This window comes from Bubalus bubalis, chromosome 6 (assembly GCF_019923935.1).
Source record: "Bubalus bubalis isolate 160015118507 breed Murrah chromosome 6, NDDB_SH_1, whole genome shotgun sequence".
NCBI lineage: Eukaryota > Metazoa > Chordata > Mammalia > Artiodactyla > Bovidae > Bubalus > Bubalus bubalis.
This window is the reverse complement of record NC_059162.1, coordinates 21,787,873-21,814,079: the sequence shown is the minus strand read 5'-3', so window position 1 is coordinate 21,814,079 and position 26,207 is coordinate 21,787,873. Positions and strand designations below refer to the sequence as shown.

The following is a 26,207-nucleotide window of genomic DNA, read 5'->3' as shown; positions in this document are numbered from 1 at the left end:
TTCCATTCTCTCAGCTGTGACCAAACCCTACCCCTAATTCCAAAGAACTATTTAGAGGTTAATTTGATATGCAGAAGTCCAGATTTTTTTTTTCTTGAGAGGGAATTGTTAAATTTTAATCTTTTGTTTTCCATTTTATATTTTATGACTTTGTTGTTGTTGTTTGTTATAGTTCTAGAACATAGGCACCATTCCACTAATAGAAACTGACAGGACATAGAGACAGAACTATCTGATGAATACACACAATGACTAGAAAAGAAATATAAAGAGACTTAGTTTATGAAAAGACTACCTTAGTTTATGAAAAGACTTAGCTTACCTCTGAGAAATCATCCCCCAAAATAGGTCCTATATTAACAACTGCAAAAACTAAACAAACCCAAATGAAACAAAAGCAAATAAAACTTCAAAACATTAAAATACAGTGCAAAAAAATGGTAAGACAAATTTAAGTCACTTTCCAGCCTTTCAGTCAATAAAAGGCTGTGACTGTGTCTTTGTTTGGATTCAGGTCCTCCTTTTTAAATTATGCCCTAAAGCCCTTGCCCCAAGTGATGGGGGTTGGGGGGTGTTAAGCGGGGCAGTGAACACCCGGTCTGTGACACCTGACAGCATGCGCCTTCACGGTGGGCCAGCACAGCAATGGCGACACTCCCCTATTCTCACTGGTAAAGCTTCAGAATTCCAGATCTTTAATTCTCTATGTGTACATACATTCACCAGGCTTTATAAACATACACACACATTTATTCAACAAATACTTACTGAGCATGTACTATGTCCCAATCACTTTCTGGGAATGATTAGAATACAGCAGTTAACAAGATGTTAAAAAGCAAACAAGAACTTGTGCCCTAACAGATTTCATTTTCAAGTGGGAAGAGAAACACTCTCCCTCCCTCCAAAAAAAAAAACAATGCCATGAAAGGAAAAAAAGGCTTGCAATGAATAACTCAGAACAAAGGCATATCATTCTTTTCAACAATAGCACTGTATGGATGTTTTATGTTTTATATAGTCTTTAACATTTATTATAATATATAGTATTTGACACATGTAAAATAACACAAGAAAGGAGGTGTAAGAAAATAAAACAGGACTTCCCTAGTGGCAGAGAAGATAAGAATCGACCTGTCAATGCAGGGAACATGGGTTCCATCCCTGGTCTGAGAAGATCCCACATGCTGTGGATCAACAAGGTCCCCGCGCCACAACCACTGAAGCCCACACGCCCTAGAGCCTGTGCTCCACAAGAAAAGCCAACACAATGAGAAGCCTGTGCACCGCGACAGAGTAGCCCCAATTCTCCGTCAACTAGAGAAAGCCTGCACACAGCAATGAAGGCCCAGCGCAAACGAAAAAAGTAAAAATAAATTTTTTTAAAAAAGAAAACATATGGTCATGTAACCATCTCTTAGCTCATATGACCAAAACCACTGAAACCCTATGTCCCTCCCTCCTCCAACCTCCAGGGATAACCACTACCCTCAATTTGTTCTTTACCATTCCTTAAATAGTTTTACCACAGATACACACATCCATAAATAAAATGTGCCTTATGAATTAATATGAAAGTGCCTAATGAAAGCACTTGCTTTTCTGTCTCCACATGTTGATACATTTATTTTCATACACACTTTATGTCACACTTTTTAAAATCTTTTCTTCCCTCAATAAACATAAGGACATAATATTTACAGCTTTTTGCCATTACAAACAGCCAGTGCGAACATTCTTATATATGTTTTCTACTATAGAGATAGGAAGTTTCTGTTAGTGGTCTATACAACTTTATATATGGTCTATATTAATGCCAAATTGTTTTCCAAAGTGGTTGAACCAATTTACATATCCACCATGAGTGTTTAAGGGTTTCCACTGTATCAAATCCTGGTGAACACTTGATAATAGGGCTTTTTAAAAAAATAGTTTTTACCAGTCTTCAAGACAGAAAACACTTATATCACTAGAGGTTTCTCTTTTTGTTTTCTGTGTATAAGAATCTATAGGAGGTTGATTTTTTAAATGTATATTTTTTTGTCCTACTGCAGAAAGTAAACTCAACAGGTCTATAGTAAGCCTGAAAGACTCCCTTCTGCATTTCTTGTATAGATGGTATAAACCATATAGTAATGAACTCCCTCAGCTATTGTTTATCTGGGAATGCCTTAATTTCTCCTTCATTCTTGAAGACAGTTTTACTTGATTTAGAATTTCAAGGTGGCCATTTTTTTCTTTCAGCACTTTAAATATGTTATCTCACTGCCTTCTCAGTGTTGTTCAGTTCAGTCGCTCAGTCGTGTCTGACTCTTTGCGACCCCATGCACTGCAGCACGCCAGGCCTCCCTGTCCATCACCAACTCTCAGAGTTTACTCAAACTCATGTCCATTGAGTCGGTGATGTCATCCAATCATCTTGTCCTCTGTTGTACCCTTCTCCTCCGCCTTCAATCTTTCCCAGCATCAGGGTCTTTTCAAGTGAGTCAGTTCTTCACAGCAGGTGGCCAAAGTGTTCAAGTTTCAGCTTCAACATCAGTCCTTCCAATGAATATTCAGGACTGGTTTCCTATGATGGACTGGTTGGATTTCTCAAGAGTCTTCTCCAAAACCACAGTTCAAAAGCATCAATTCTTCAGCACTCAGCTTTCTTTATAGTCCATCTATATTATACTGTCCTCTCATATCCATACACGACTACTGGAAAAACCATAGCTCTGACGAGACAGACCTTTGTTGGCAAAGTAATGTCTCTGCTTTTTAATATGCTGTCTAGGTTGGTCATAACTTTTCTTCCAAGGAGTAAGCGTCTTTTAATTTCATGACTGCAGTCACCATCTGCAGTGATTCTGGAGCCCCCAAAAATAGAGTCTGCCACTGTTTCCACTGTTTCCCCATCTATTTGCCATGAACTGATGGGACCAGATGCCATGATCTTTGTTTTCTGAATGTTGAGCTTTAAGCCAACTTTTTCACTCTCCTCTTTCACTTTCATCAAGAGGCTCTTTAGTTCTTCTTCACTTTCTGCCATAAGGGTGGTATTATCTGCATATTTGTCTTTCTCTGTCTGACTTACTTCACTTAGCATGAAAACTTCTAGGTCCATCCATGTTGGTACAAATGGCATTATTATTTTTTAATGGCTGGGTAATATTCTACATTGTGCATATGTATACATGTGTGTGTGTCTCACATCTTCTTTATCCTCTCATCTGTCAGTGGACATTTAGGTTGCTTTCATGTCTTGGCTTCCCTGGTGGCTCAGACAGTACAGCATCTGTCTACAATGCGGGAGACCCGGGTTCGAGCCCTGGGTTGGGAAGATCCCCTGGAGAAGGAAATGGCAATCCACTCCAGTACTATTGCCTGGAAAATCCCATGGACAGAGGAGCCTGGTAGGCTACAGTCTATGGGGTCGCAAAGAGTCGGACACGACTGAGCAACTTCGCATGTCTTGGCTACTGTAAATAGTGCTGCTGTGAACACTGGAGTGCATATATCTTTTCAAATTAGACTTTTTGTCTTTTCCAGATATATCCCCAGGAATGAGATTGCTGGATCATATGCTAATTCTATTTTTAGTTTGTTTTTTTTTTTAATATTATTTATTTTTGGTTGTGCTGGGTCTTCATTGCTTGTAGTACATGGGCTTGTCATTACGGAGGCTTCTCCTGTTGAGGAGCACAGGCTCTAAGGTATGCAAGTTTCAGTAGTTATGAAGCACGGGCTCAGTAGTTGTGGCTCACGGGTTCTACAGGGCTGGCTTAGTAGTTGTGGTGCACGGGCTTACTCGGCCCACAGCATGTGGGATCTTCCTGGACCAGGGACCAAACCCATGTCCCCTGCACTGGCAGGCAGATTCTTAACCCCTAGACCACCAGGGAATCCCTACTTTTAGTTTTTTAAGGAATCTCCACTCTGTTCTCCAAAGTGGCTGTACCAATTTACATTCCCATCAACAGTGTGGGAATGTTCCCTTTTCTTTGCACCCTTTTCAGCATTTACTATTTGTGGATTTGTTCATGATAGCTACCACTGTGGTTTTGATTTGCATTTCTGTAATAATTAGTAATGCTGAGCCTCTTTTCATGTGCCTATTGGTCATCTATATATATGTCTTCTTTGGATAAATATTTGAAATTTTTGATTAGAAGAAAAATTAAGCACCAAACTCATAATATCAATAATCTGCATTGATAATTACACACGAATTACTGCATCTAACATTTGTAAAAATGCTGAAGGAACCCAAGCTTAGAAGCAGCTTCAACATCAGCATAAGGCATTTTCTACTTGTTTGGAAACTGCAAATTAGTGCAAACAGATAGTAATAGTCAATGTATTTGTCCCAAGATACTACTGTATGTTGACCATATAGCACCTGATAAACAGAGCACACCACACAAATTTATCGGAGAAGGCGATGGCATCCCACTCCAGTACTCTTGCCTGGAAAACCCCATGGATGGAGGAGCCTGGTAGGCTGCAGTCCATGGGGTCACTAAGAGTCAGACACGACTGAGCAACTTCACTTTCACTTTTCATTTTCATGCATTGGGGAAGGAAATGGCAACCCACTCCATTGGGAGACACGACTGAAGAGTTGGACATGACTGAAGCGACTTAGCAGCAGCAGCAGCACACAAATTTATACCAAATCAACACTAAGCATAAGAATAGCTTCAGGTCATTTGCCTCTGAGCAGACTTAAGACAAGCCTAAGAGAAAAAAATAGCTCATACAACAAAACTGGGTATTCAAGACAAGTTAAAAACAGATATTCAGTTTATTTTAGATTATTTTCTCACATAGGTTATCACAAGAATACCATTATAAAGTTTTGGTGAAACATTCAAAAGATTCACAGAAACAGCCTACTTGACAAGCTCTATCTTGAAAAACTGAAAATGTTACTCTACACTGGAGGTAAAAAGATGATGCTTCAAAAAATATGTAGACTGAAATACTTACATGTTTCAATATAAAAAAGATGGAGTGACTTCCCGGGGGTCCAGTGACTAAGACTGTGCTCCCAATGCAGGAGGCCTGAGTTGGCTCCCTGGTCTGGAACTAGATCCCACATGCAACTAAGAGTGCCCACATGCTGCAGCTAAGACCTGGCGCAGCGAAATAAATAAATGATATGGACAATTAGCAAAATTTGCTATAAGCTAACCACGATTATATAAGCTAACCAGAAGAACTATACAAAAAAGATGTTAATGACCCAGATAACCATGATGGTGTGATCACTCACCTAGAGCCAGACATCCTGGAGTCCAAAGTCAAGTGGGCCTTAGGAAGCATCACTACAAACAAAGCTAGTGGAGGTGATGAAATTCCAGCTGAGCTATTTCAAGTCCTAAAAGATGATGCTGTGAAAGTGCTGTACTCAATATGCCAGCAAATTTGGAAAACTCAGTGGCCATAGGACTGGAAAAGGTCAGTTTTCATTGCAATCCCAAAGAAAGGCAATGCTAAAGAATGTTCAAACTACAGAAGTTGCACTCATTTCACATGCTAGCAAAGTAATGCTCAAAATTCTCCAAGCGAGGATGTATGCTGCATGTGGGATATAGTTCCCTGACCAGGGAGCCAACTCAGGCCTCCTGCATTGGGAGCACAGTCTTAGTCCCTGGACCACCAGGGAAGTCACTCCATCTTTTTTATATTGAAACATGTAAGTATTTCAGCCCACATATTTTTTGAAGTGTCATCTTTTTACCTCCAATGCAGAGTAACATTTTCAGTTTTTCAAGACAGAGCTTGTCAAGTAGGTGCTAGCAAAGTAATGCTCAAAATTCTCCAGGCAAAACTTGAACCAAGACTTGAACAGTACATGAACCATGAACTTCCAGATGTTCAAGCTGGATTTAGGAAAGGCAGAGGAACCAGAGATCAAATTGCCAACATCTGTTGGATCATCGAAAAAGCAAGAAAATTCCAGAAAAATATCTACTTCTGCTTTATTGACTATGCCAAAGCCTTTGACTGTGTGGATCACAACAAACTGTGGAACATTCTCAAAGAGATGGGAATACCAGACCACCTTATCTGCCTCCTGAGAGATCTGTATGCAGTCAAGAAGCAACAGTTAGAACTGAACATGGAACAACAGATTGGTTCCAAATTAGGAAAGGAGTACGTCAAGGCTGTATATATTGTCACCTTGCTTATTTAACTTATATGCAGAGTACATCATGCGAAATGCCAGGCTGGATGAAGCACAAGCTGGAATCAAGACTGCAGGGAGAAATATCAGTAACTTCAGATATGCATATAACACCACCCTTATGGCAGAAAGCAAAGAAGAACTAAAGAGCCTCCTGATGAAAGTGAAAGATGAGAGTGAATAAGCTGGTTTAAAACTCAACATTCAAAAAATTATCATCACGGCACGCATCCAGTCCCATCACTTTATGGCAAATAGATGGGAAAACAACGGAAACAGTAACAGACTTTATTCTCATGGGCTCCAAAATCACTGCAGGTGGTGACTGCAGCCATGAAATTAAGAGACACTTGCTCCGTGGAAGAAAAGCTATGACCAATCTAGACAAAGACAACATATTAAAAAGCAGAGACATTACTTTGCCAACAAAGGTCTGTCTAGTCAAACTATGGTTTTTCCAGTAGTCATGTATGGATGTGAGAGTTGGGACCATAAAGGAAGCTGAGCTCCAAAGAACTGATGCTTTTGAACTGTGGTGTTGGAGAAGACTCGAGAGTTCCTTGGACAGCAAGGAGATCAAACCAGTCAATCGTAAAGGAAATCAGTCCTGAATATTCATTGGAAGGACTGATGCTGAAGCTGAGGCTCCAATACTTTGGCCATCTGACGTGAAGAACTCAGTCCTTGGAAAAGACCCTGATGCTGGGAAAGATTGAAGGCAGGAAGAGAAGGGGACAACAGAGGATGAGATGGTTGGATGGCATCACCAACTCAATGGACTTGAGCTTGAGCAAGTTTCAGGAGTTGGTGATGGACAGGGTGGCCTGGCGTGCTGCAGTCCATGAGGTCACAAAGAGTGGGACACAACTGAGCAACTGAACTGAACCATGATTTTATGAGCACCTCAAATATTATGGTCAATTTTTTGAAAAGTTAAAGAGTTACTATATGGCCCAGCAATTTCCCTCCTACTTATATACTTGAGAACACAGAAAATACATACAGAAAAAAATTATACATATTCACAGCAATGTTATCCAAAACGGTTAAGTGTAAATAATGGAAATGTCCATCAACTGATAAGCAGATAAACAAAATGTAGTATATCCGTACAGCAGATCCTGCAGCCATAAAAAAGAATTAAATACTGATTCGTGCTATAAAACATAGATATGTCAAGAAAACATTATGTTAAGTGAGTCAGTCACAAAGGTCACATACTGTATCATTCATTCCATTTATATCAAATGTCCTAAACAGGCAAAACCACAGAAACAGAAAATCAACTGATGGTTTACTAGAGCTGGGGGAACTGGGAAGAAAAAGGAGTGACTACTAATGGATATAGGGTTTCTTCCAGGGGTGATGAAAAAGTCTTAGAATTAGATAGTGGTGAAAAAAAAAAAAAAAAAACCATTATGATCTACAGAGATGAGTCAGCTGAGGGCCATTTCAAAATTACTAACTTAAGAAATGCAATTTTGAAAAAAGTTCACAAAAAAACCATTTTGATCTACAGAGATGAGTCAGCTGAGGGCAATTTCAAAATTACTAACTTAAGAAATGCAATTTTGAAAAAAGCTCACAAGAAATTTTACGAAAGCACTAAATCAAGATACAGGACATTTTCATCACCTCCATATGTTTCCTAATGCATCTTGGTAATCCCCTCCTCCTGCCCCTCCCTGCCCTCAAGCAGCCAATGATCTCTCCGTGATTTGCATTTTCTCGAATATTATACTTTCTAGGAGTTCATGTAAAGGGAATCATACTATATGTATTCTTTCACTCAGCTTAATTATTTTGAGATTCATTCTAAGTTTTACATGAATCAAGGGTTTATGTTGAGTCACATTCCACATACTTTATATTGCTGAGTAGTATTCCATACTATGGATATACCACAATATACCATTGTTTATCCATCCACCTGTTGATGGGCACTTGGAATGTTTCTAATTTTTATTATTACAATAGCTGCTATGCACAATTATGTACCTATCTTAGGAGAGTACAATGGTTAAATCATATGGCTGATATTTCTAAAAAAAAAAAGCCTGTTTGCTGAAGTGGTTGGACCATTTTTCAATTTCAGTTGCTCCACAGCCTTACCAAAAGTTAATATCATCAGTCTTTTAAAGTTTAGCCATCCTAATAACTATGTAGTAGCTCACTTTGATGAGTTGTTGTTTTTTTGTTTTTGGCCGTACCATGCAGCATGAGGATCTTAGTTTCCCACCCAGGGATTGAACAATGCCCTCTCCAGTGGAAGATCGAGAGTCCTAACGACTGGACTGCCAGGGAATTCCCTCATTGTGGTTTTAATGGGCATTTTCCTAACTACTCAATGGACATGAATTTGAGCAAACTGCAGGAGATAGTGGGGGACAGAGGAGCCTGGCATGCTGCAGTCCATGCAGTCACAAAGAATCAGACACAACTAAACAACAACAACAAACAACAACTAATGATGTTGAGGTTTCTTTTGCCATCTATACACCTTCTTTGGTAAAGGAGATTGTTTAAATCTTTTGCAATTTTCTAAAAATGGGTTGTTTTCTCATTGTTCCATTTTAAGAGGTCTCTACGTAGCCTGGATATAAGTTTTCAATCAAATATAAAATTCCTAAATTTTATAAAAATACAGAGTATTTAAGTGCTATTCACAAAGAAAAAAATATGATGTCCAGTACCCACCCACCCCTTAAAATGTAAACACTGTGCTATAAATTATCTCTTGAAAAGCACCCTTTTCCAAATGAGTTTAAGCTTACAGGCTATAGATGTGGTCAACTGGCAGTCACTGAACAAAAAACTGGCAAGACTGACACCAAAACTATTTTTTGTTTCATTCTTCTTTCTTCAGTTACCATTGAGTTTACATTACATTCTTTGCTTGGCAACAGAATTACCAATTCTGTGTGAACTTAGTAGTGAATTAGAGAAACAGTTATTCTTTGAACAACTGCTGACGAGTTCTGGAGTTGATATTTCCAAATGGACTGGATGTGAAGTAGGCAGCACTGTGAAATGAGCTCTTTTAACTCTTTATACTAAAAAGTGAGACAGATGAAAGATTTGGTTGAATTAATTCAACCTTTAAGATCACATCCAGGGTGCAGCTGCTTAAAAAATCCAAACTCTACCCAGCATTTGAGTACAAGCCCTCTGGCTGAGACTGAGAAGAAAAGCGAACAGCTAAAAGGAAGACTTACTTGGGAAAAGAAAGTTAAAGATTTGAAATCTTTAACTTTTACTAGGCTTAATCATGTAAAATTACCATCTTTATAAGTCAAGAACAATAGAATATCAACAATTTTATTTAGCTCAGCTTAATTTAATGTTGTCCTTGATTACTTCAGAGCCTTCTCCACAGGTCCCAGGAGCACACACAAAGAGCATAGTCGGTACTGAAGAGAAACTTCATGAAGGTAGACATAATATTGCCCTCCCAGACTACTCATCTCCTCGCCTAAATGCCAGAGGTACTAGTCCCAGATCCTTGCTAACTACAGACTTGAATTACTAAACTCAAAAGGTGAGAAGGGAAGACCCAAGAGCTTTCACGTCCACTTCTAACCTCCTTATTCATTCCTCATTACTCTTTCCTACCAGAGAAATGACGTATCTGATTGGTAGGTTGCAAAAACCTAACATCTGCTAAGTCACATTTCTCCAGTTGATGGAGTTCATGTATAAAGACCCTGCACAAAGGCCAAAGAAGTGGTTCTGAGTATTTGTGCCTGCTCTGCTGGCTCTAATTCTCAGGAGGGGCATCCTGTGCAGACTTAGCATGTCCATTTGGCCACAGATCAAATGCGGTTTTCAATTTCACTGAATAAAAATTAAATCTTTATTTCCATCTCCCTAGCATCCATGCTTTACTTCTCAACATGTTCTAGACTCTGAGATGAAGAGGTATGATCAATGATCAACCATCATGTATAGCCAGACATGTTTTAATACAGGATAACAGTTTAATATAGAGAATTCATGAAAGAATATGAAGTCATAAAATATAACTCTTATAATTATGAAAAGATAAGAAAAAGAAATTGTGCTATAATCCTAAGTAAATTTTAAAAATCAGAAATACAACATAGCATATTCTATGATTATATCTGAAAACAGTTATGAAGCATGAATGTGAGAAATGGAAAGTATGAGAAAGAAAGAAAGAAAATGAGAAAGGGAGGGAAGGAAAGGATGAAATAAAAACTAAGGTAATGATAATATGAAAGACTTTTTAAAAATCTTCTTAACGTTGTTATAGTATCTTTCAGTATCTATGCCTCAGGACAAAACCTGAAAGGAAATCTACAAAGAGAGGGGGCTCTTAGAATAGTGGAACTCCAGATGCATTTTAACACCTTTTTTATTGCCCAATGCAATGCTGCATATGTACCAAAACAAATTTTATTTAAATAAATATAAATCAGGCTGCTCAGAGCACCTTGCCTTCTTGAACACCTGGGAGTTCTTTTTCTAGAAAACCATCTATCTTATTTTCCGCTAATATGAAGCAAAAGCCATAGCCACTCTTGCACTGAAGTGATATACTCAGGAAAGCTGCGACTTTCAGATCAGATGTCTCACTGGCACCAGGTCATGTCAGAAGCTTTCAAGTAATCAATGAAATGCTCAGATAGCAATGGGCTCAATTCCCCAGATTATCAACAGGGGCCTCAGTATAGCTATGTCCTCTCTCTCTACAATCTGTTAGCAACATTTCTAAATTCACTCTCCACCAACCCTCACACATTACTCAAACATAGTTCCCATTTCACTGGCAACTCTTCTCCATCCTCATCCACTCTTCCTGCTTCCCCACCCCAGATCTCATTCAGGAAAAAAAAAAAAGAAAAAAAAAATATACACACACACACACATAAGTATGCTTGAACTAAGCCTCTTCTAATATATCTAGTGTTTTAAGAATCCAGCATTAATAAATACTAATTAAGAAAATAATCTCTTCATTGTACAAGCAACTCTGAAGAAAAATAGAGCAAAACTGAGCATAAGCATTTGCTGGAATTATCAACTGAAATATAGAAAAGAAAAACAACTCTTGTTTCCAAACTTAATTTTCTTTCTAGGCTTTTCCTCTAGGGATATGGGTATAATTATGAACTTAAAGCCTATGAACACTGTCTAGAGGAAAAGTATGTTTTCTCATCTCTTTGTTTATCTAAAGTCCACCTACCTTTTAAGGCTCTAGTACTCGAAGCCTTGTTTTACCTTCTCCATGAAGTATTATTAACAGCTAAAATTTATTAGGCACTTACTATACGGCAGGCACACTGGCCCACACACCTGGCATGTATCAACTCAATCCTCATAACAACCCTGAGGTAGGTATTATTATTTTCCCCAATTTACAAAGGAGGAAACAGAGGCACTGAAAAATTCTAAGTAATTTTGCCCAGGTTACACAGTCAGTAAGCAGTAGACCCAGGATTTAAACTCAGGCAATCTGGATCTGGGCATATCACTATGTCATTTGACCTCTTTTCCTAAACATCTTAGTCTTTTCAAAGACTGCAGCACACCTAATCTGTCCTTTCTACTGTCTGTCACATACACCCCACAGTAAGTTTATTATACCCTCTGTACATTCTTTCTTGTATCCATACTTGTTTCATATGTTTGCACTTGCTCCCCAACTAAATTATAAGTTCCTTGCACTCAAGGCAACTGTAACATTGTTTCTTGCCCTAACTTCTAGCAGAGTGCTGGAAGTGCACTCAATATATACTTCTTAGCTGATTTTTTTAATCCTTGACAACTTGTACAATATTAAAAGACAGGTTTTTTTCTATATAAGTGCAAAATATTTTAAAAGGAGAAAACTGAAATATTCCCTTTGATGACAAGGGAAAACTGGGTGTAATCATGCCCTTGCTACAAATCCTGAAGAACATGATGTCACAGGCTATAACTAGGCAAAATTACTTCAACACCTGAAGGATAACTCATGCAGTGTCAGATTTAGCATTACTAAAGTTAGAAAACTGACTAAATATATATTTATTTTTCTTCTGAATGCATCTTCTCCTAGTGAGTCATAACTATAAAACTTGTATTTCCATCTCCTAAAAGAGAACACTTAAGGAAAATCAGATGAAGTTTTTCCTCTGCATATGTATAACCAGTAAGTGACGATCTGTGTTATCAGGAATAGCACACACAAGGAAAAAAAATACTAAAACTGGAAAGACTTTCATGCCTGGTGAGCAGAATCAATTCTAAGTAATGTTTTTTCATCCATCAAAACAAGAAAATGGGAGTTTAAAGACATAATCTATCTTGAATCACACTAATCAACCCACATACCAAGTCAGTTCAGAGTTAAGTAAAAAGCTTAATACCGGATACTGGGAAGTACCACAGACCATAAGTAAAAGAAAATACCCTTACTAAAACAGGATTGTTACCCAAACATTAAGTTTCTTGACTATATATCTAATAACACAAAAAATCTTGGGAGCTGAGAATTCCCTGGTGGCCCAGTGGTTAGGACTTGGTGCTTTCACTACTGGGGCCCGGGTTCAATCCCTGGTTTGTTTGAACAAACCTAGTTTGTTCCTTAGTTCCTTGTAGGAACTAAGATCCTACAAGCTGCACGGTGTAGCAAAAAAAAAAGTCTGGGAGCTGCAAGTCTTAAAATAATTTTCAGAGGATAAAGGAGAGAAGCTTAGGGTTTTATGGGCTTCTTACTAAATACCAGTTTTCAGACACACCTGCAAATACAGTTTTACTTTATACACAAATAAATACTAAGAAGTTTTGCTTGTTCTCAAAACTTGAATTATTTCCAAAAAAGGTTAATGTGATTCTGAAATACAAAGAAATTCCGATTATGGGATTTAATTTTTTTTTTTTTCTTTTAGCATCTGTTAGCTTTCTGGCTAACCAAACTATATGGCAGTAGGAGCAAAAGCAAACCAGTGTTTTCTGTAGGCAGAGGGGTCTACCCTTGTGAGATATAGTCTCTTAATGCTTATAAACAAAAAGTACTGAGTGTCACTTAAAACTGTACACCTTAGGGCTCCCCTGGTGGCTCCAGGGTAAGGAATCCACCTGCCAATGCAGGAGAAATGGGCTCGCTCACTGATTCAGAAAGATCGCACATGTCACATGGCAACCAAGCTTGTGCACCACAACTACTGAGCCCATGCTCTAGAGCCCGAGAGCCACATCTACTGAGTCCACCTGTCACAACTACTGAAGCCCACATGCCCCAGAGTTTGTGTTTCGCGGTAAGAGAACCCACATTATATAAAGAACTGGAAATTAACTATAGGTCCTATCTTGAGACCTGGAAGGCAAGTAAATATCTTATCCTTAATCTGGCACCCAAATTCCAAAACATATATCAAATTACCATATTCATTAAAGGTAATCTCTAGAAACCAGTTCCTCTGTGTAAAACTGTAGACTGTGCCTCAATGTGACTTCAGTTATAACTCATCCCCTGCTCTTTACTTGACTGTCACACCACTAAGAGTCTGCACACAGTTATTAAAAAAAAAACACAAGCTTTACATTCGCACACTATATACACAATATAGAAGCAGAAAATAACTGAAAATACCACCTAATCAAAGGTTTACTAAAAATAACATGCCAAAGCCCCAACTACTGAACACAAACCCTTCTAAGACTACTCCTGCCTACATCTCCCTTAAACATTCTGAGGTTCTGTTGCGCTCTCACCGCTGCAGCGCGAGGCACTGCCTAAAGGACCCATAGAGCCAAAGGGACACTTACCTCGGCAAACTGTGTTGATGTGCTGCTGCCACCACCTAAAAAACTGAAGAGAAAAAGCAATGAGAAGTGATTCTATTTTCTATTCCCAGGAGTAAGCTTCCCTCCCAGAACCTAAATATAGAATGGTACAGTGAGAACAAATCCCAGTAAGGAAAAATAACTCATTCCAATGTGACACCTACAAAGGAAATTATGAAGAACTTGCATGTGGATTAATCTATGGAAAATACTGTAACAAACTACAAAATCAAGGATAAACCAAGTGAAGAAAATTAGAGAGAGGGGCCATCACAGGGAATGAAGAAGGACCCACAGCTAGCAACGCAACTCAAATCTGAGTAAAGGAAGAAAAATATTTATTCTCAGAAGCTAAAAAATAAAACTAGATTCTCCAAATAATATTTCACTAAAAAACCACTAACCATCAGATGAACATACAACATTTGAAACTACTAGAAATGATTAAAAATTAGTAATGCAAGGGGTCTGGTACAATATTTAGCATCTTATAAAAGGGCTCAATACATATTTTTTCTTCTGATGATGAAGAAGCCATTCACCCCTCAGAGCCATCCTGCATTAAGACTTTACTAAACTCACCAAACAAGACTCTTCCACAGCCCTCTGCACTCTTGACTTTGATTCTAAATTTGACCTTGTATTATACATATCCAGAACTTGTTTCATCCATTTCTACTTCTTACCCTTCTTTCAGAAACATAAAGTTCAGAAGGTAAAGACTGTATTTTATTAATACCACAAATAAATGTATTTATTATGTATCAGCCATTATACAGAGCACTCAGCACTTTTGATAACACTGCTTTATTATATCCTGCATTGAAAACTCAAAAGTAAACGTTACTGAATTAATACTGCATGTGCAAACCAACTCCCAAAGACCAGGAAAAAATATTAGATCCCACTGTCCCCATGAAATTTGCAAAGAGAGAAAACTGGCTAAAACACTTTGGCAGAAAGGGGATGGAAAGAATCACAAGAATTGTTGGATATCACTTTTACTTCAAGACACATACAAGGGCACAAAAGTACACACATTAGCACACCAGCATGCACACACTCACCCCAATGATATAAAGTACACAAATTACTAGAGCAGCTTTCATTTTCAGAATTACAATAGTAATCCAGGCGCTGCACTCAGCTCATTGAGAAAACACACACACCCTGGTTAGTCTGGAACCAAAAGTGAAAAAACGAAAGCTAATGCCATTCTCTGTCTATGGCAGCCTTATTCTCTGATTAGAAACCATTTGACAACTGTTATTTGTTTCAGAAGTTAAAATGTCTTTTGTAAAAAAACACTTCCTCTGTAGAACAAGCCCCAAATTACCAGTACCTCTATGCTAGATAAATTACCACTGTGTATCCATCTTATTGCTCAAGCCTAGAAAGGCTTCCAGGGCTCTTACTGCCTTTACCATATATTGATAGCTTCAAGGATTCAGGTATCTTTGGTAATTAAAGTTATCAACTCTTTCTTTTAGGGTTCTTCTATCCCTGCAACTCCCCCAGCCTTCCCTTTCCTTAAAATTCCTTTGTATATTAAGAATGACAGAGCTGGGGTTCCTTGGTGGCTCAGTGGTGAAGAATCCACCTGCCAATGCAGGAGACACGGGTTCGATCCCCGATCCAGGAAGATCCCACATGTAGCATGGCAACCAAGTCTGTACACCACAACCCTTGAGCCCGTGCTGTAGAGCCTGGGAGCTGCAACTACTGAGCCCCACTCTAGAGCCCACGTGCCACAACTATTGAAGCCCACTGGCCATAGAGCCCTTGGTCCACAACAAGAGAAGGCACCACAATGAGAAGCCTCAGCACCACAACTAGAGAGTAGCCCCTGCTCACAGCACCTAGTAAAAAGCCCATGCACAGCAACAAAGGCCCAGCACAGCCAAAAATAAATAAATAAATAAGTAATTTTTAAAAAAAGAATGATAGGGCTAATCATAGAGAAGGGATAGTAAAAACAATTACATTTTTCTGAGAAATGTTACAAAGCTTAAGTAAATTTACAAGATGTTCCTCCAGATGAATGTCTAACAGCAAATGGAACCCATTATCCAATGTTCACATAGGACTTGCTCTCATTAATTTTTACCATCCATTACATAACACTGTAATTGCTAAGTATTCAAATCAGCAAATGTTCATAAACTTTATAGAAGAGAATAAATACCCTGCTACCTCTTAAGACACTGATTCTAAGCAGATTTCTTCAACTATTTAAAACACTGATCTTTCAAAAGACATCACCTTTGTATTGAATATCTGCTACCAATAGCACCTGTACAAGACGATCTTTGACTCACAAAAGCACAAATAAAAGATTAAATCAAGTGACAGCAGGATCCATAGAATTCAGTTTCCTTCTAGAAAAGATTCATCTTGTAGAAACCAGGATTAGTATTTAAAACCTTTGAAAAAAATGCTCCCCCCAAAAACAACATGCTCTATAACACATGCAGAGCATACCCTGCTTGAAACAAGTATATGATGCAATTATAACACCACAAATAAAAAGCTATCCCAAGTTAGCATGCCATCCACACAAAATCGCTAATTTTGCCATCATTCTAATCTTATAGATTGAGCTGGTATTGTGTTATTTAAAACCAAGATTATTACATCAAGTGTTTGTAGCAAACTAGATCTTCATGCCATATGTTGCCCCAGAAGCTCCAGGTCAGATTATACATATAATAATCACTGATCATTAATAAAGTTAAACTGATTGTACATACTGTAAAATGTGTAGTTTTTCCTGGTTGTGGAAGGGAACTTCAACTTTATATTCTGCCAACAGCAACAGTAAAGGAATTATTTACTGTCATTAAAACCCCCAACATCATTCCAATATTAAAAGAAGCCCTCCTATCAACACTATTCTACTTTTTATTACACTTTCATAGTTTTACTCATATTAACCAAGAAGGAATATGTAACCTTGTCACTTTCAGAAATAACTTTCCCCTTTTATAGGTTTTATACCATCAGTAAGAGCAATAAGAGCCAATTTCAAGCATTAACAACACACTAATACTACAGTGGCAAGATGGTATGTTTGACCACAATAATCCTAATAAGCACAAGGGATCCAAGGCTTCCTTAAGAATAATAACAGTTTCCCTGGGTAGAACAGCCTGTTTATCTTATTAGGTAATCTTTGTCAGAAGTTGCTCCCCAGCCCACCAAAGGGGTATAAGAGCAATCTACTTTCAGGCAACAGAGTAGTCACTAAAAACCAACCAATAATTCAAGAGAAACCCTAAAGTCTCAGAAAATATATGAAAACTCACCAAATTTACTCTGATAGGGATACAGAGGTTTCCCAGGAACGCCACAGTAGATCTCAAGACACCTACTATCACAACATTTTCCTTATTTCCCCATTTTTCTTCCCCTTTGCCCTGCTACTTTTCTTCTCTCTCGGCAGAGAGTGTAAGTTATAAAACAAATTTCTTTCTATTCATTCAGTTGATGCTAAAAAACATAATTTTGATAAGAGAATGCCTGATTTATTCATGGGCTTGTACTATACCTGGAATCATCTGTCACTTCTTCAATAAAACCTGATTCACATCTGGGACAAGTATATTCCTATAAAAGAAAGGAAGACATAAATGAGAGTTTTTCACCAGAAAGCTAAGTATATAGTTACAGAACAATACACAGTACACAAGCTGATGTTGTGAAATGCTGTTTGTACTTGCTGACTCTCAGGATAGTTTTTTCTGTTATACTCCGGCAAGTAATGAATTCCATGTCATAATTATAGAATGGCTTCATAAGTGATTCCCACTGAAAGCTAAAAGGAAGAATGTCAAAGTTTGTTTTTTTAACTTTAACTTTTTTTTTTAACTGTAATGAGTTCATTATCTAATTCTCTCTTCAAATCTAGTGAAAAAGCTCCAAGAGATGTATCAGAGCAGTAAAAGATTGTAATACTCAATGAACATAGAAATTGCTATTTTTTTCCTGCTATGCTATTTTTTTCCTTTATCTACTCCTTGCCTTTTCGCCCCACTATCATAACCCAAGCTAGCACTGGCTCTGAACAATGCAGGAGACACAACTGAATCACAGAATAAATTGATTGATTTAATCACAGAATAAATCAATTCCAGACTAGGAATTTACAGTGAAGTTTTACAATACTTCTAACCTATTATTTGATTATCAATGGTTCCAAATAAAATTTAAATATTCTCAGGTGTTCTATAGACATGTTAATTCAAATAACCAGAATAATTCCCTTAGATCAGTTTCTATTTCCTTCACTACCAGGAATATTTCTTTTAATTAAATATCAAGCTTTTGGGCCAATTATCTGTGTCTAGAACTTCTGGGTTACCTGGATGGATTTCTCCACTCCGGGGCTCTAATTGGATGGCTCAGACAGTAAAGAATCTGCCTGCAATGAGGGAGACCGGGGTTCGATCCCTGGGTCAGGAAGATCCCCTGGAGAAGGGAATGGTTACTCACTCCAGAATTCTTGTCTGGAGAATCCCATGCACAGAGGGGCCTGGCGGGCTACAGTCCATGGGGTCACAGAGACTTGGACGTGACTGAACAACATTGGGGCTGATAAGAAAGAATATACTTCAGAGGTTGCTTTACCACAATTTTAAAAAGTATATTTTAACTATTAATGCCTATTCAAATAGATCTGGGAAAGACATCTTCAACTATTTTCTTGCTCGCTATATTTTCTAAATCCCAAAGTTTGTCTTATGAGAAGGAAATGTAAGCTGTATTTGCCTACTCAAAGACAGTCAGAAATGTAACTCAAACATTCAAGAATGCTTTCTTAAAAGAGGCGTAAAGAAAAAAACCAATCCCTTCTGTCAAGAAGACTAGTTTGGTGAGCAGTCAATGCAAGAAAAACATTTAAATTTAATAAAACAATTGCTTTAAGCAATGCACACTGGGAATATAAACAAATACCAACGTTCTCCTGAGGGAATCAGGGAAAGCTTTATCTGAAACAGAGACTTAAAATATTAGTCTATCTGCTCAATAAAAATGGAAACTATGAGTTAAAAATTGTAACAATAGAATACAGCATGCATGGTGGTTGGAGGGGAATGGTATGATGAATGTGAATAGGCAGGCTGAAACCAGACTACGGAAAACTTCAGATTACCATGAAATTTATCCTGTAGAGCAGAGACTCTCAACCTTTTTTCTTCTCTACACACATGAAAGATGAGAAACACTAATAATGGGCATACTGTGAATTACTCCAGGCAGGAAACAATCTGGAGAATATAATTCTGAGCCCCTCCCTCTGCTCCTCATCCCCTATCCTCCCAGGGGAGGATAACTATATTCCTTTGTAGTAGCAGTAACTATATTCCTTTCTCTCCCACAAAGAAAGTTATCTGAAAGCAAGTGAGATGGCCTTTAGAAGGCTAACCTTAAATCTATTTTAATGTTTAAATTTAAAAAGAAAAAAATCAATGAAAAAATGTTGTGATGTGTGATTTGCATCCCAGTGTCGGGCCCTCCTCTTTCTTTTCTATTCCTCTCTCATTCATTCCCATTGCTTTACATGAAAAATAAAAAAATAAAAATAAATAAATATCCTCTAGGTGGAACAACTCCCAAACATGTTATCTCTAACCCAGGTCACTCTTCTGGACTCCAGATTCATTTATCCTCAAATGTCTTCTCTGTCATGCTCTTTCTCTCTTACACACACACACTTATCAAGAGGTGGCATACAAATTTGTTCATACTGGAAAACTCGGGAGTCACTCCTGACTCCTCCGTCTCTGTCATCTTCTACATCCAACCATCAAATCCCGGTACTTCTACTGCGAACACATTTCTCAAATCTACTCCTTGCCTTTTTGCCACACTATCATAACCCAAGCCAGCACTGGCTCTAAACAATGAATAAGTTCCCTCTTAAGTGCTGTCCTGCTTCTCTTCCAGCCTCTTCCCATCTGTTCTGCATGATAAAGTCACAATGATCTTTCTGAAACATAAAACAGACCATATCATCCCATCTTAAAACCTTTCAACTATTTCCAGAAACACTCAGAATAAAATCAAACTCTTAAAAATGACTTGCAAGGCCTTGATTCAGCTGGTCCCTGTTTAACTTGCCAACCTCATTTCAGGCTACCTGCCTCAGTGAATTCCAGTCACAAAAACCTTTCAATTATTCTAACTCATCAAGCTGATCCCTGCCTCAAGCTTTCACACATTCTGCTCCTACAACTGAAAACACTATTCCCCTAACTCTTTGCATGGCAAGGGACTTCCAGTCTTTTAGGTCTCCATTTTGAGGTCATGTTGGAAAGCCCCTCTTTCACCATTCAGTCTAAAGTGCTTTCCTCCTCTTTTTAAAAAGAATTTATTTATTTTTGGTTGCACTGAGTCTTCCCTGCTGTGTGTGAGCTTTCTCTAGTTGCAGCAAGCAGAGGCTACTCATCGTTGCAGTGCATGGGCTTCCCATCGCAGTGGCTTCTCTTGTTGCGGAGCACAGGCTCTAGGCACACAGGCTTCAGTAGCTGTGGTGCAGGAGGCTTAGCTACTCTGTAGCATGCGGAATTCTCCTGGACCAGGGATTGAACCTGTGTCCCCTGCATTGGCAGGCAGATTCCTATCCACTTGTTTAACACCAGGGAAGTCCCCTCCTCTTCTTATTTTCTCCTTATGGCTCCTAATTCATTCCTTTATAGCACTTATCACAGTTTGTAATTATATATTTGTTTAATGCTTTCTTTATGTCTGTAACCATTCAGAAAGCTTTAAGTTTCATAAAGGCAGGGTTCAGATCAATTTTGTTTACCATTATATCCCTAAGACAGTCAGGTATTCAATAAATATTTACTGAATAAACAAACATGAAATTACTTGCCACACACCTCACAACTAGGAGTCAAAGTACCAGAATCGAATACAATCAGAGAATGGCTAAAGTGGAAGTAAACAACTAAAAGAGCTGGAAGTTTAAGAAGTTGGGGCCTGCTCATGGGATAGTGAGGCCTAAGATTTCAAAAGAAGCAATGTTCTGGATGATCACAAAGTGCAAGATACAGCTATGAGAGTAGGTGGTGTAATAATTATACAATTATTATTGTATGCTAAAGCTGAAACTCCAGTACTTTGGCCACCTCATGCAAAGAGTTGACTCATTGGAAAAGACTCTGATGCTGGGAGGGATTGGGGGCAGGAGGAGAAGGGGATGACAGAGGATGAGATGGCCGGATGGCATCACCGACTCAATGGACGTGAGTTTGAGTGAACTCCGGGAGTTGGTGATGGACAGGGAGGCCTGGCGTGCTGCAATTCATGGGGTCGCAAAGAGTCAGACACGACTGAGTGACTGAACTGAATCACATTTATTTCATAATCAACATTAAGCATATATAGAAATATTATACATGTATTTTTAAAATTTTTAATTGGAGGATAACTGCTTTATAATATTGTGTTGGTTTCTACCATACAACAACATGAACCAGCCATAGGTACACATATGCCCCCTCCCTCTTAAATCTCCCTCCCACCTCCTACCCATCCCACCCCCCTAGGTTGTCACGGAGCACCTGATTTGAGCTCGGTGCATCATACAACAAGTTTTCACTATCTAGTTTACATATGGTAAGTTATGTTTCCGAGCTACACTCTCGATTGGCCCCAGCCACTTCTTTCCTCACTTTGTTCACAAGTCTGTTCTTTATGTCTGCGTCTCCACTGCTGCCCTGCAAACAGGCTCCTAGATTCCATATATATGTGTTAATACACGATATTTGTTTTTCTCTTTCTGACTTACTTTACTCTGTATGACAGGCTCTAGGTTCATCCACCTCATTAGGACTGAATGTAGTCTTTTTTATGGCTGAGTAATATTCTATTGTATGTATGTACCACAACTTTTTTATTAACTCATCTGTCGATGGACCTCTAGGTTGCTTCCATGTCCCAGCTGTTGTAAATAGTGCTGCAACGAAAGCTGGGGTACATGTGGCTCTTTCAATTATGGTTTTCTCAGGGTATATGCCCAATGGTGGGATTGTTGCGTCTTATGGCAATTCTATTCCTAGTTTTTTAAGCAGTATCCATAATGTTCTCCATAGTGACAGTATCAATTTACATTCCCACCATGGAGTAAGTAAGGTCTTTAAAGGGTCATCTACACTGATCCTGAACTTTCAATGATGTTTAGAACTGTGATAAAAAGAAAATAATTTCAGAAGGTAGATATCATAATTGGGAAGACAGAAGTGAGACTTGAAGCAAGAATCACACTGATCTAGAGTAGAGAAATGTACAAGTTCTCGCTTCATGATCCCAGTTCTAAGAACCAGATCACTGAATCTGGAGAGCCCTGTGACTTCTTTACCTATAGAATACTGAGCTAATTCCAGACAATGTTCTTAACTGCCTAACAGTTTCTGCTTTCTGAGTCTTAAAGCCCTGAGCATTCACACAAATCAGGGCTACTCTGCTGGACAGCAAACAAAGAGGAACTAAAGAACCTCTTGATGAGAGTGAAAGAAGAGAGTGAAAAGCCTGGCTTAAAACTCAACATTCAAAAAAAGATCATCATGACATCTAGTCCCATCACTTCATGGCAAACAGAAGAGGAAAAAGTGGAAACAGTGACAGATATTACTTTCTTGAGCTCCAAAATCACTGCTAAAAAATCACTCCAATCAATGACTGCAGCCAAGAAATTAAAAGATACCAGCTCCTTGGAAGAAAAGCTATGACAAACCTAGACAGCATATTAAAAAGCAGAGACAGTAACTTTGCCAAAACCATAGTCAAAGCTATGGTTTTTTCAGTAATCATGTAAGGATGTAAGAGTTGGACCATAAAGTTGAGTGCCAAAGAACTGATGCTTTTGAATTATGGTCCTGGAGAAGACTCTTGAGAGTCCCTTGGACAGAAAGGAGATCAAACCAGTCAATCCTAATGGAAATCAACCCTGAACATTCATTGCAAGGACTGATGCTGAAGTTCCAATGCTTTGGCCACCTGAAGCAAAGAGTCGACTCACTGGAAAAGCCCCTGATGCGGAGAAAGACTGAGAGCAGGAGAAGTGGGCAACAGAAGATGAGATGGTTGGATGGCATCATCAACTCAACAGACATGAGTTTAACAAACTCCGAGAGATAGTGAAGGACAGGGAAGCCCGACATGCTGCAGTCAGTGAGGTCACAAAGAGTCAGACATGACTTAGCAATTAAACAACAACTCTGCTGGACAGAGAAGTCACATAGATGAGCACTGAGACATCAGAGAAGGACTGGACTGTAAGAGAGAAAAACTACCTTGGAGGTCCATCCCAGTAGGGCCTTCAGACGGCTCCCTCCAGTTTTGTGGACTACAAACAGATGAAAGATCTCAAGTGATAACTGGCCAGCTGAACTCTATAAATCCATAGGAACATGAAAGATAATACTGTTTCAAGTCACTAAAGTTTGGGGTGACTTTTTAGGCAGTAACAGAAAACCAGAATATTGACCAAGGGATGAAGAGTTTTGAATCCTGGTCTTTTTTGAATTAAACACCCCATATTCTTTTCATTATACCTCACTGATTGACAATAATTACTCTTTTAAAGAAAGGAATACGAACTATAATTTGCTGATGATTGAATGGAAAAGTTTATGTCAAGGCCAAATGAGGACTGGGGAGATTCAGCAACCTTCCAGACCCCTCCTTCCCTTAACAGGAGAGCATTACCCTGATGAACATACAATCCAGGGTCTGAAACCTTCTATCTTACAAGATCAGAAATTTAATCTAGCACCTAGAGAAGACCTGTCTCTTAAGAGGAAGATTCACATAAAACCAAATTCAGAGGCCATGTATATAAAAACCAGAATGTCAATTTAATTTCAACGAAAAGAGTTACAGAGTGGCTCATTTACTTTTACTATTCAGCACAGTCTTCCTCAATAAATAATTCTACCTGAATAGAGGAAAGACACATGAGTAGAGGAATCACAGAACTGAATTCTAAACTCAAATCTCTATTATTAGTATTATTATAAAGGTTACACTGTTTGCAAATTACCTAATTCAATGATTGCCACATTAGACATATAATATAGCTACTATAGTTATTCCATATTATAATCACCTGTGTCATCAGGCTAAGATAGCCTAATATATCCATTTCCACTATCAGCATAAACCAGATTCTCAAAATCAATGATCTGTGTTTCTTCTCCCTCTGGGCAGGAAGAAAACAGCATATGTTCGCCTCTGACTCTTTTCTATTCCTTCACAGCTGATCTACAATTTCCACACCTTCTTCTAACAGATACATTCTTTCTCCTGTTAGAATATAATACAATTACTTGGCTGTATTTTCTTACTTACAATCACAATTTAGTCCTGCCCTACACTGAGATTACAACCAGACTAGATTTTAAGTATTTATCTCTTGGGTCATTTCTAAAGATGGCTAACTTGGCATTTTAATTTTTCCTAATTTTTTTTCAGAGGTAATGTTAAGTTCACTCTGGGGGAACATCCATGAATTAAGGAGAATTTGTAAGAAGATCAAACAAGAACCAAACATAGTCTCTGACTCTACACTCCTCCCACACCCAAGCCTTGATCTTAGTATATCATCCTGATATATCCAGATTACAGAGTTTTAAATTTTAAGCATAATAGGTTTCAGAGGGGAGGGCAAAAGCAAGGATAAAAGTGAATTAAAGGCTCACTATAGGTCTGGCACTATGCATGTCTTCAAACTAAACTGCTTTCCTCCAGGGTCTGAACATTTACTACATGCAACTCCAATGAAGACACTCAGTAGCAGGTACACTTGAATGAACTACTTTGGATGATCCACTGCCTATTTCATCTAAAAATATCCACAAGGAGAAGTATTTTTCACCATTAACACTCTGAATCGGGGACCACTCCTTAAGTGCAGCTTAGCCCTGATGTTTACTCACTGAGAAGAACAGTCCTAGGAGACACAAAGCACTCAGAATGTAAGTGAAAAAACTTTGGGGCTTTTTCTTTTTGTGTGCGTGGTTCTTAGGGGGAATGGATGGTTTTAATGCATTATTTTATTTTCCTTCTTCTATTTCATGGGCTGACATCACAAAATGTGAGGTCTTGGTAAAACAATAACCTACAAGCCAAGACTTATATTAAATCCCATACTGTGAAATTTATATACCCTTTAACTTTATACAAATTTATATCCAATGTTTATTCATAATATGAAATATAATATAAAAACTTACTATTTACTTTCTACTTCTACACTTTGTTTTTCTATGTGTTCACATAGAAAATTTTTTTTTAGCTAAAAGCCTAATTTCCATGTCATTTGACAGAATCCAAATCTAAGATCACAATATTAAGTCAGTCATGTTCTATTGTTCATATTCTCTGCTGCTGCTGCTGCTGCTAAGTAGCTTCAGTCGTGTCTGACTCTGTGTAAACCCCATAGACAGCAGCCCACCAGGCTCCCTGGTTCCTGGGATTCTCCAGGCAAGAACACTGGAGTGGGTTGCTATTTCCTTCTCCAATGCATGAAAGTGAAAAGTGAAAGTGAAGTCGCTCAGTCGTATCCAACTCTTTGCAACCACATGGACTGCAGCCTACCAGGCTCCTCCGTCCATGGCATTTTCCAGGCAAGAGTACTGGAGTTGGGTGCCATCACCTTCTCCGTCATATTTTCTAGAGTATCACAAGGCAAATTATTCAGAAAATCCTAATTAGAAGGATTAGGAATACAAACTGTTTGAAACACACGACAGTTCCTGCCTAGGCTAGAACCCACCACACCATGAATTTCATGTCAACTTACATCTCTAACATCAACCACACTGCTTTTCTCATAGACAAAGTGAAAGTCACCCAGTCATGTCTGACTCTGCAACCCCATGTACTATATATACTCCGTGGAATTCTTCAGGCCAGAATACTGGAGTCGATAGCCATTCCCTTCTACAGAGGATCTTCCCAACCCAGGGATCAAACCCGGGTTTCCCGCATTGCAGGCACATTCTTTACCATCTGAGCCACCAGGAAAGCCCAAGAATACTGGAGTGGGTAGCCTCTCCCTTCTCCAGCGGATCTTCCTGACACAGGAATCAAAATGGGGTCTCCTGAACAGCAGGCAGATTCTTTACCAGCTGAACTACCAGGGAAGCCCTTAAGTTTTCTATAATCTCCTATGATTATTCTTTTACAATCCAGGTTACACTTTCTGCCGTTTTACAGCATCAGTTCAATTCAGTCG

The 26,207-nt window shown here is 38.6% G+C and overlaps 1 protein-coding gene across 2 annotated transcripts in view; it reads right to left on the bottom strand.

Moving 5' to 3' along the window:
• The window catches only part of RNF115 (ring finger protein 115), a 68,175-nt gene that overhangs the window by 29,056 nt on the left and 12,912 nt on the right, over positions 1–26,207 (bottom strand). The window contains exons 2-4 of one of the 2 annotated variants that reach the window (XM_006051121.3): positions 17,511–17,569; positions 16,714–16,765; positions 13,946–13,988 (exon numbers count right to left, since the gene is read on the bottom strand). In XM_006051121.3, the coding sequence (XP_006051183.1) occupies positions 13,946–13,988; positions 16,714–16,765; positions 17,511–17,520 (105 nt within the window). In that variant the 5' untranslated portion in view covers positions 17,521–17,569. The remainder of the gene's footprint in view (positions 1–13,945; positions 13,989–16,713; positions 16,766–17,510; positions 17,570–26,207) is intronic. The other variant, XM_006051120.3, reaches the window with a different exon arrangement.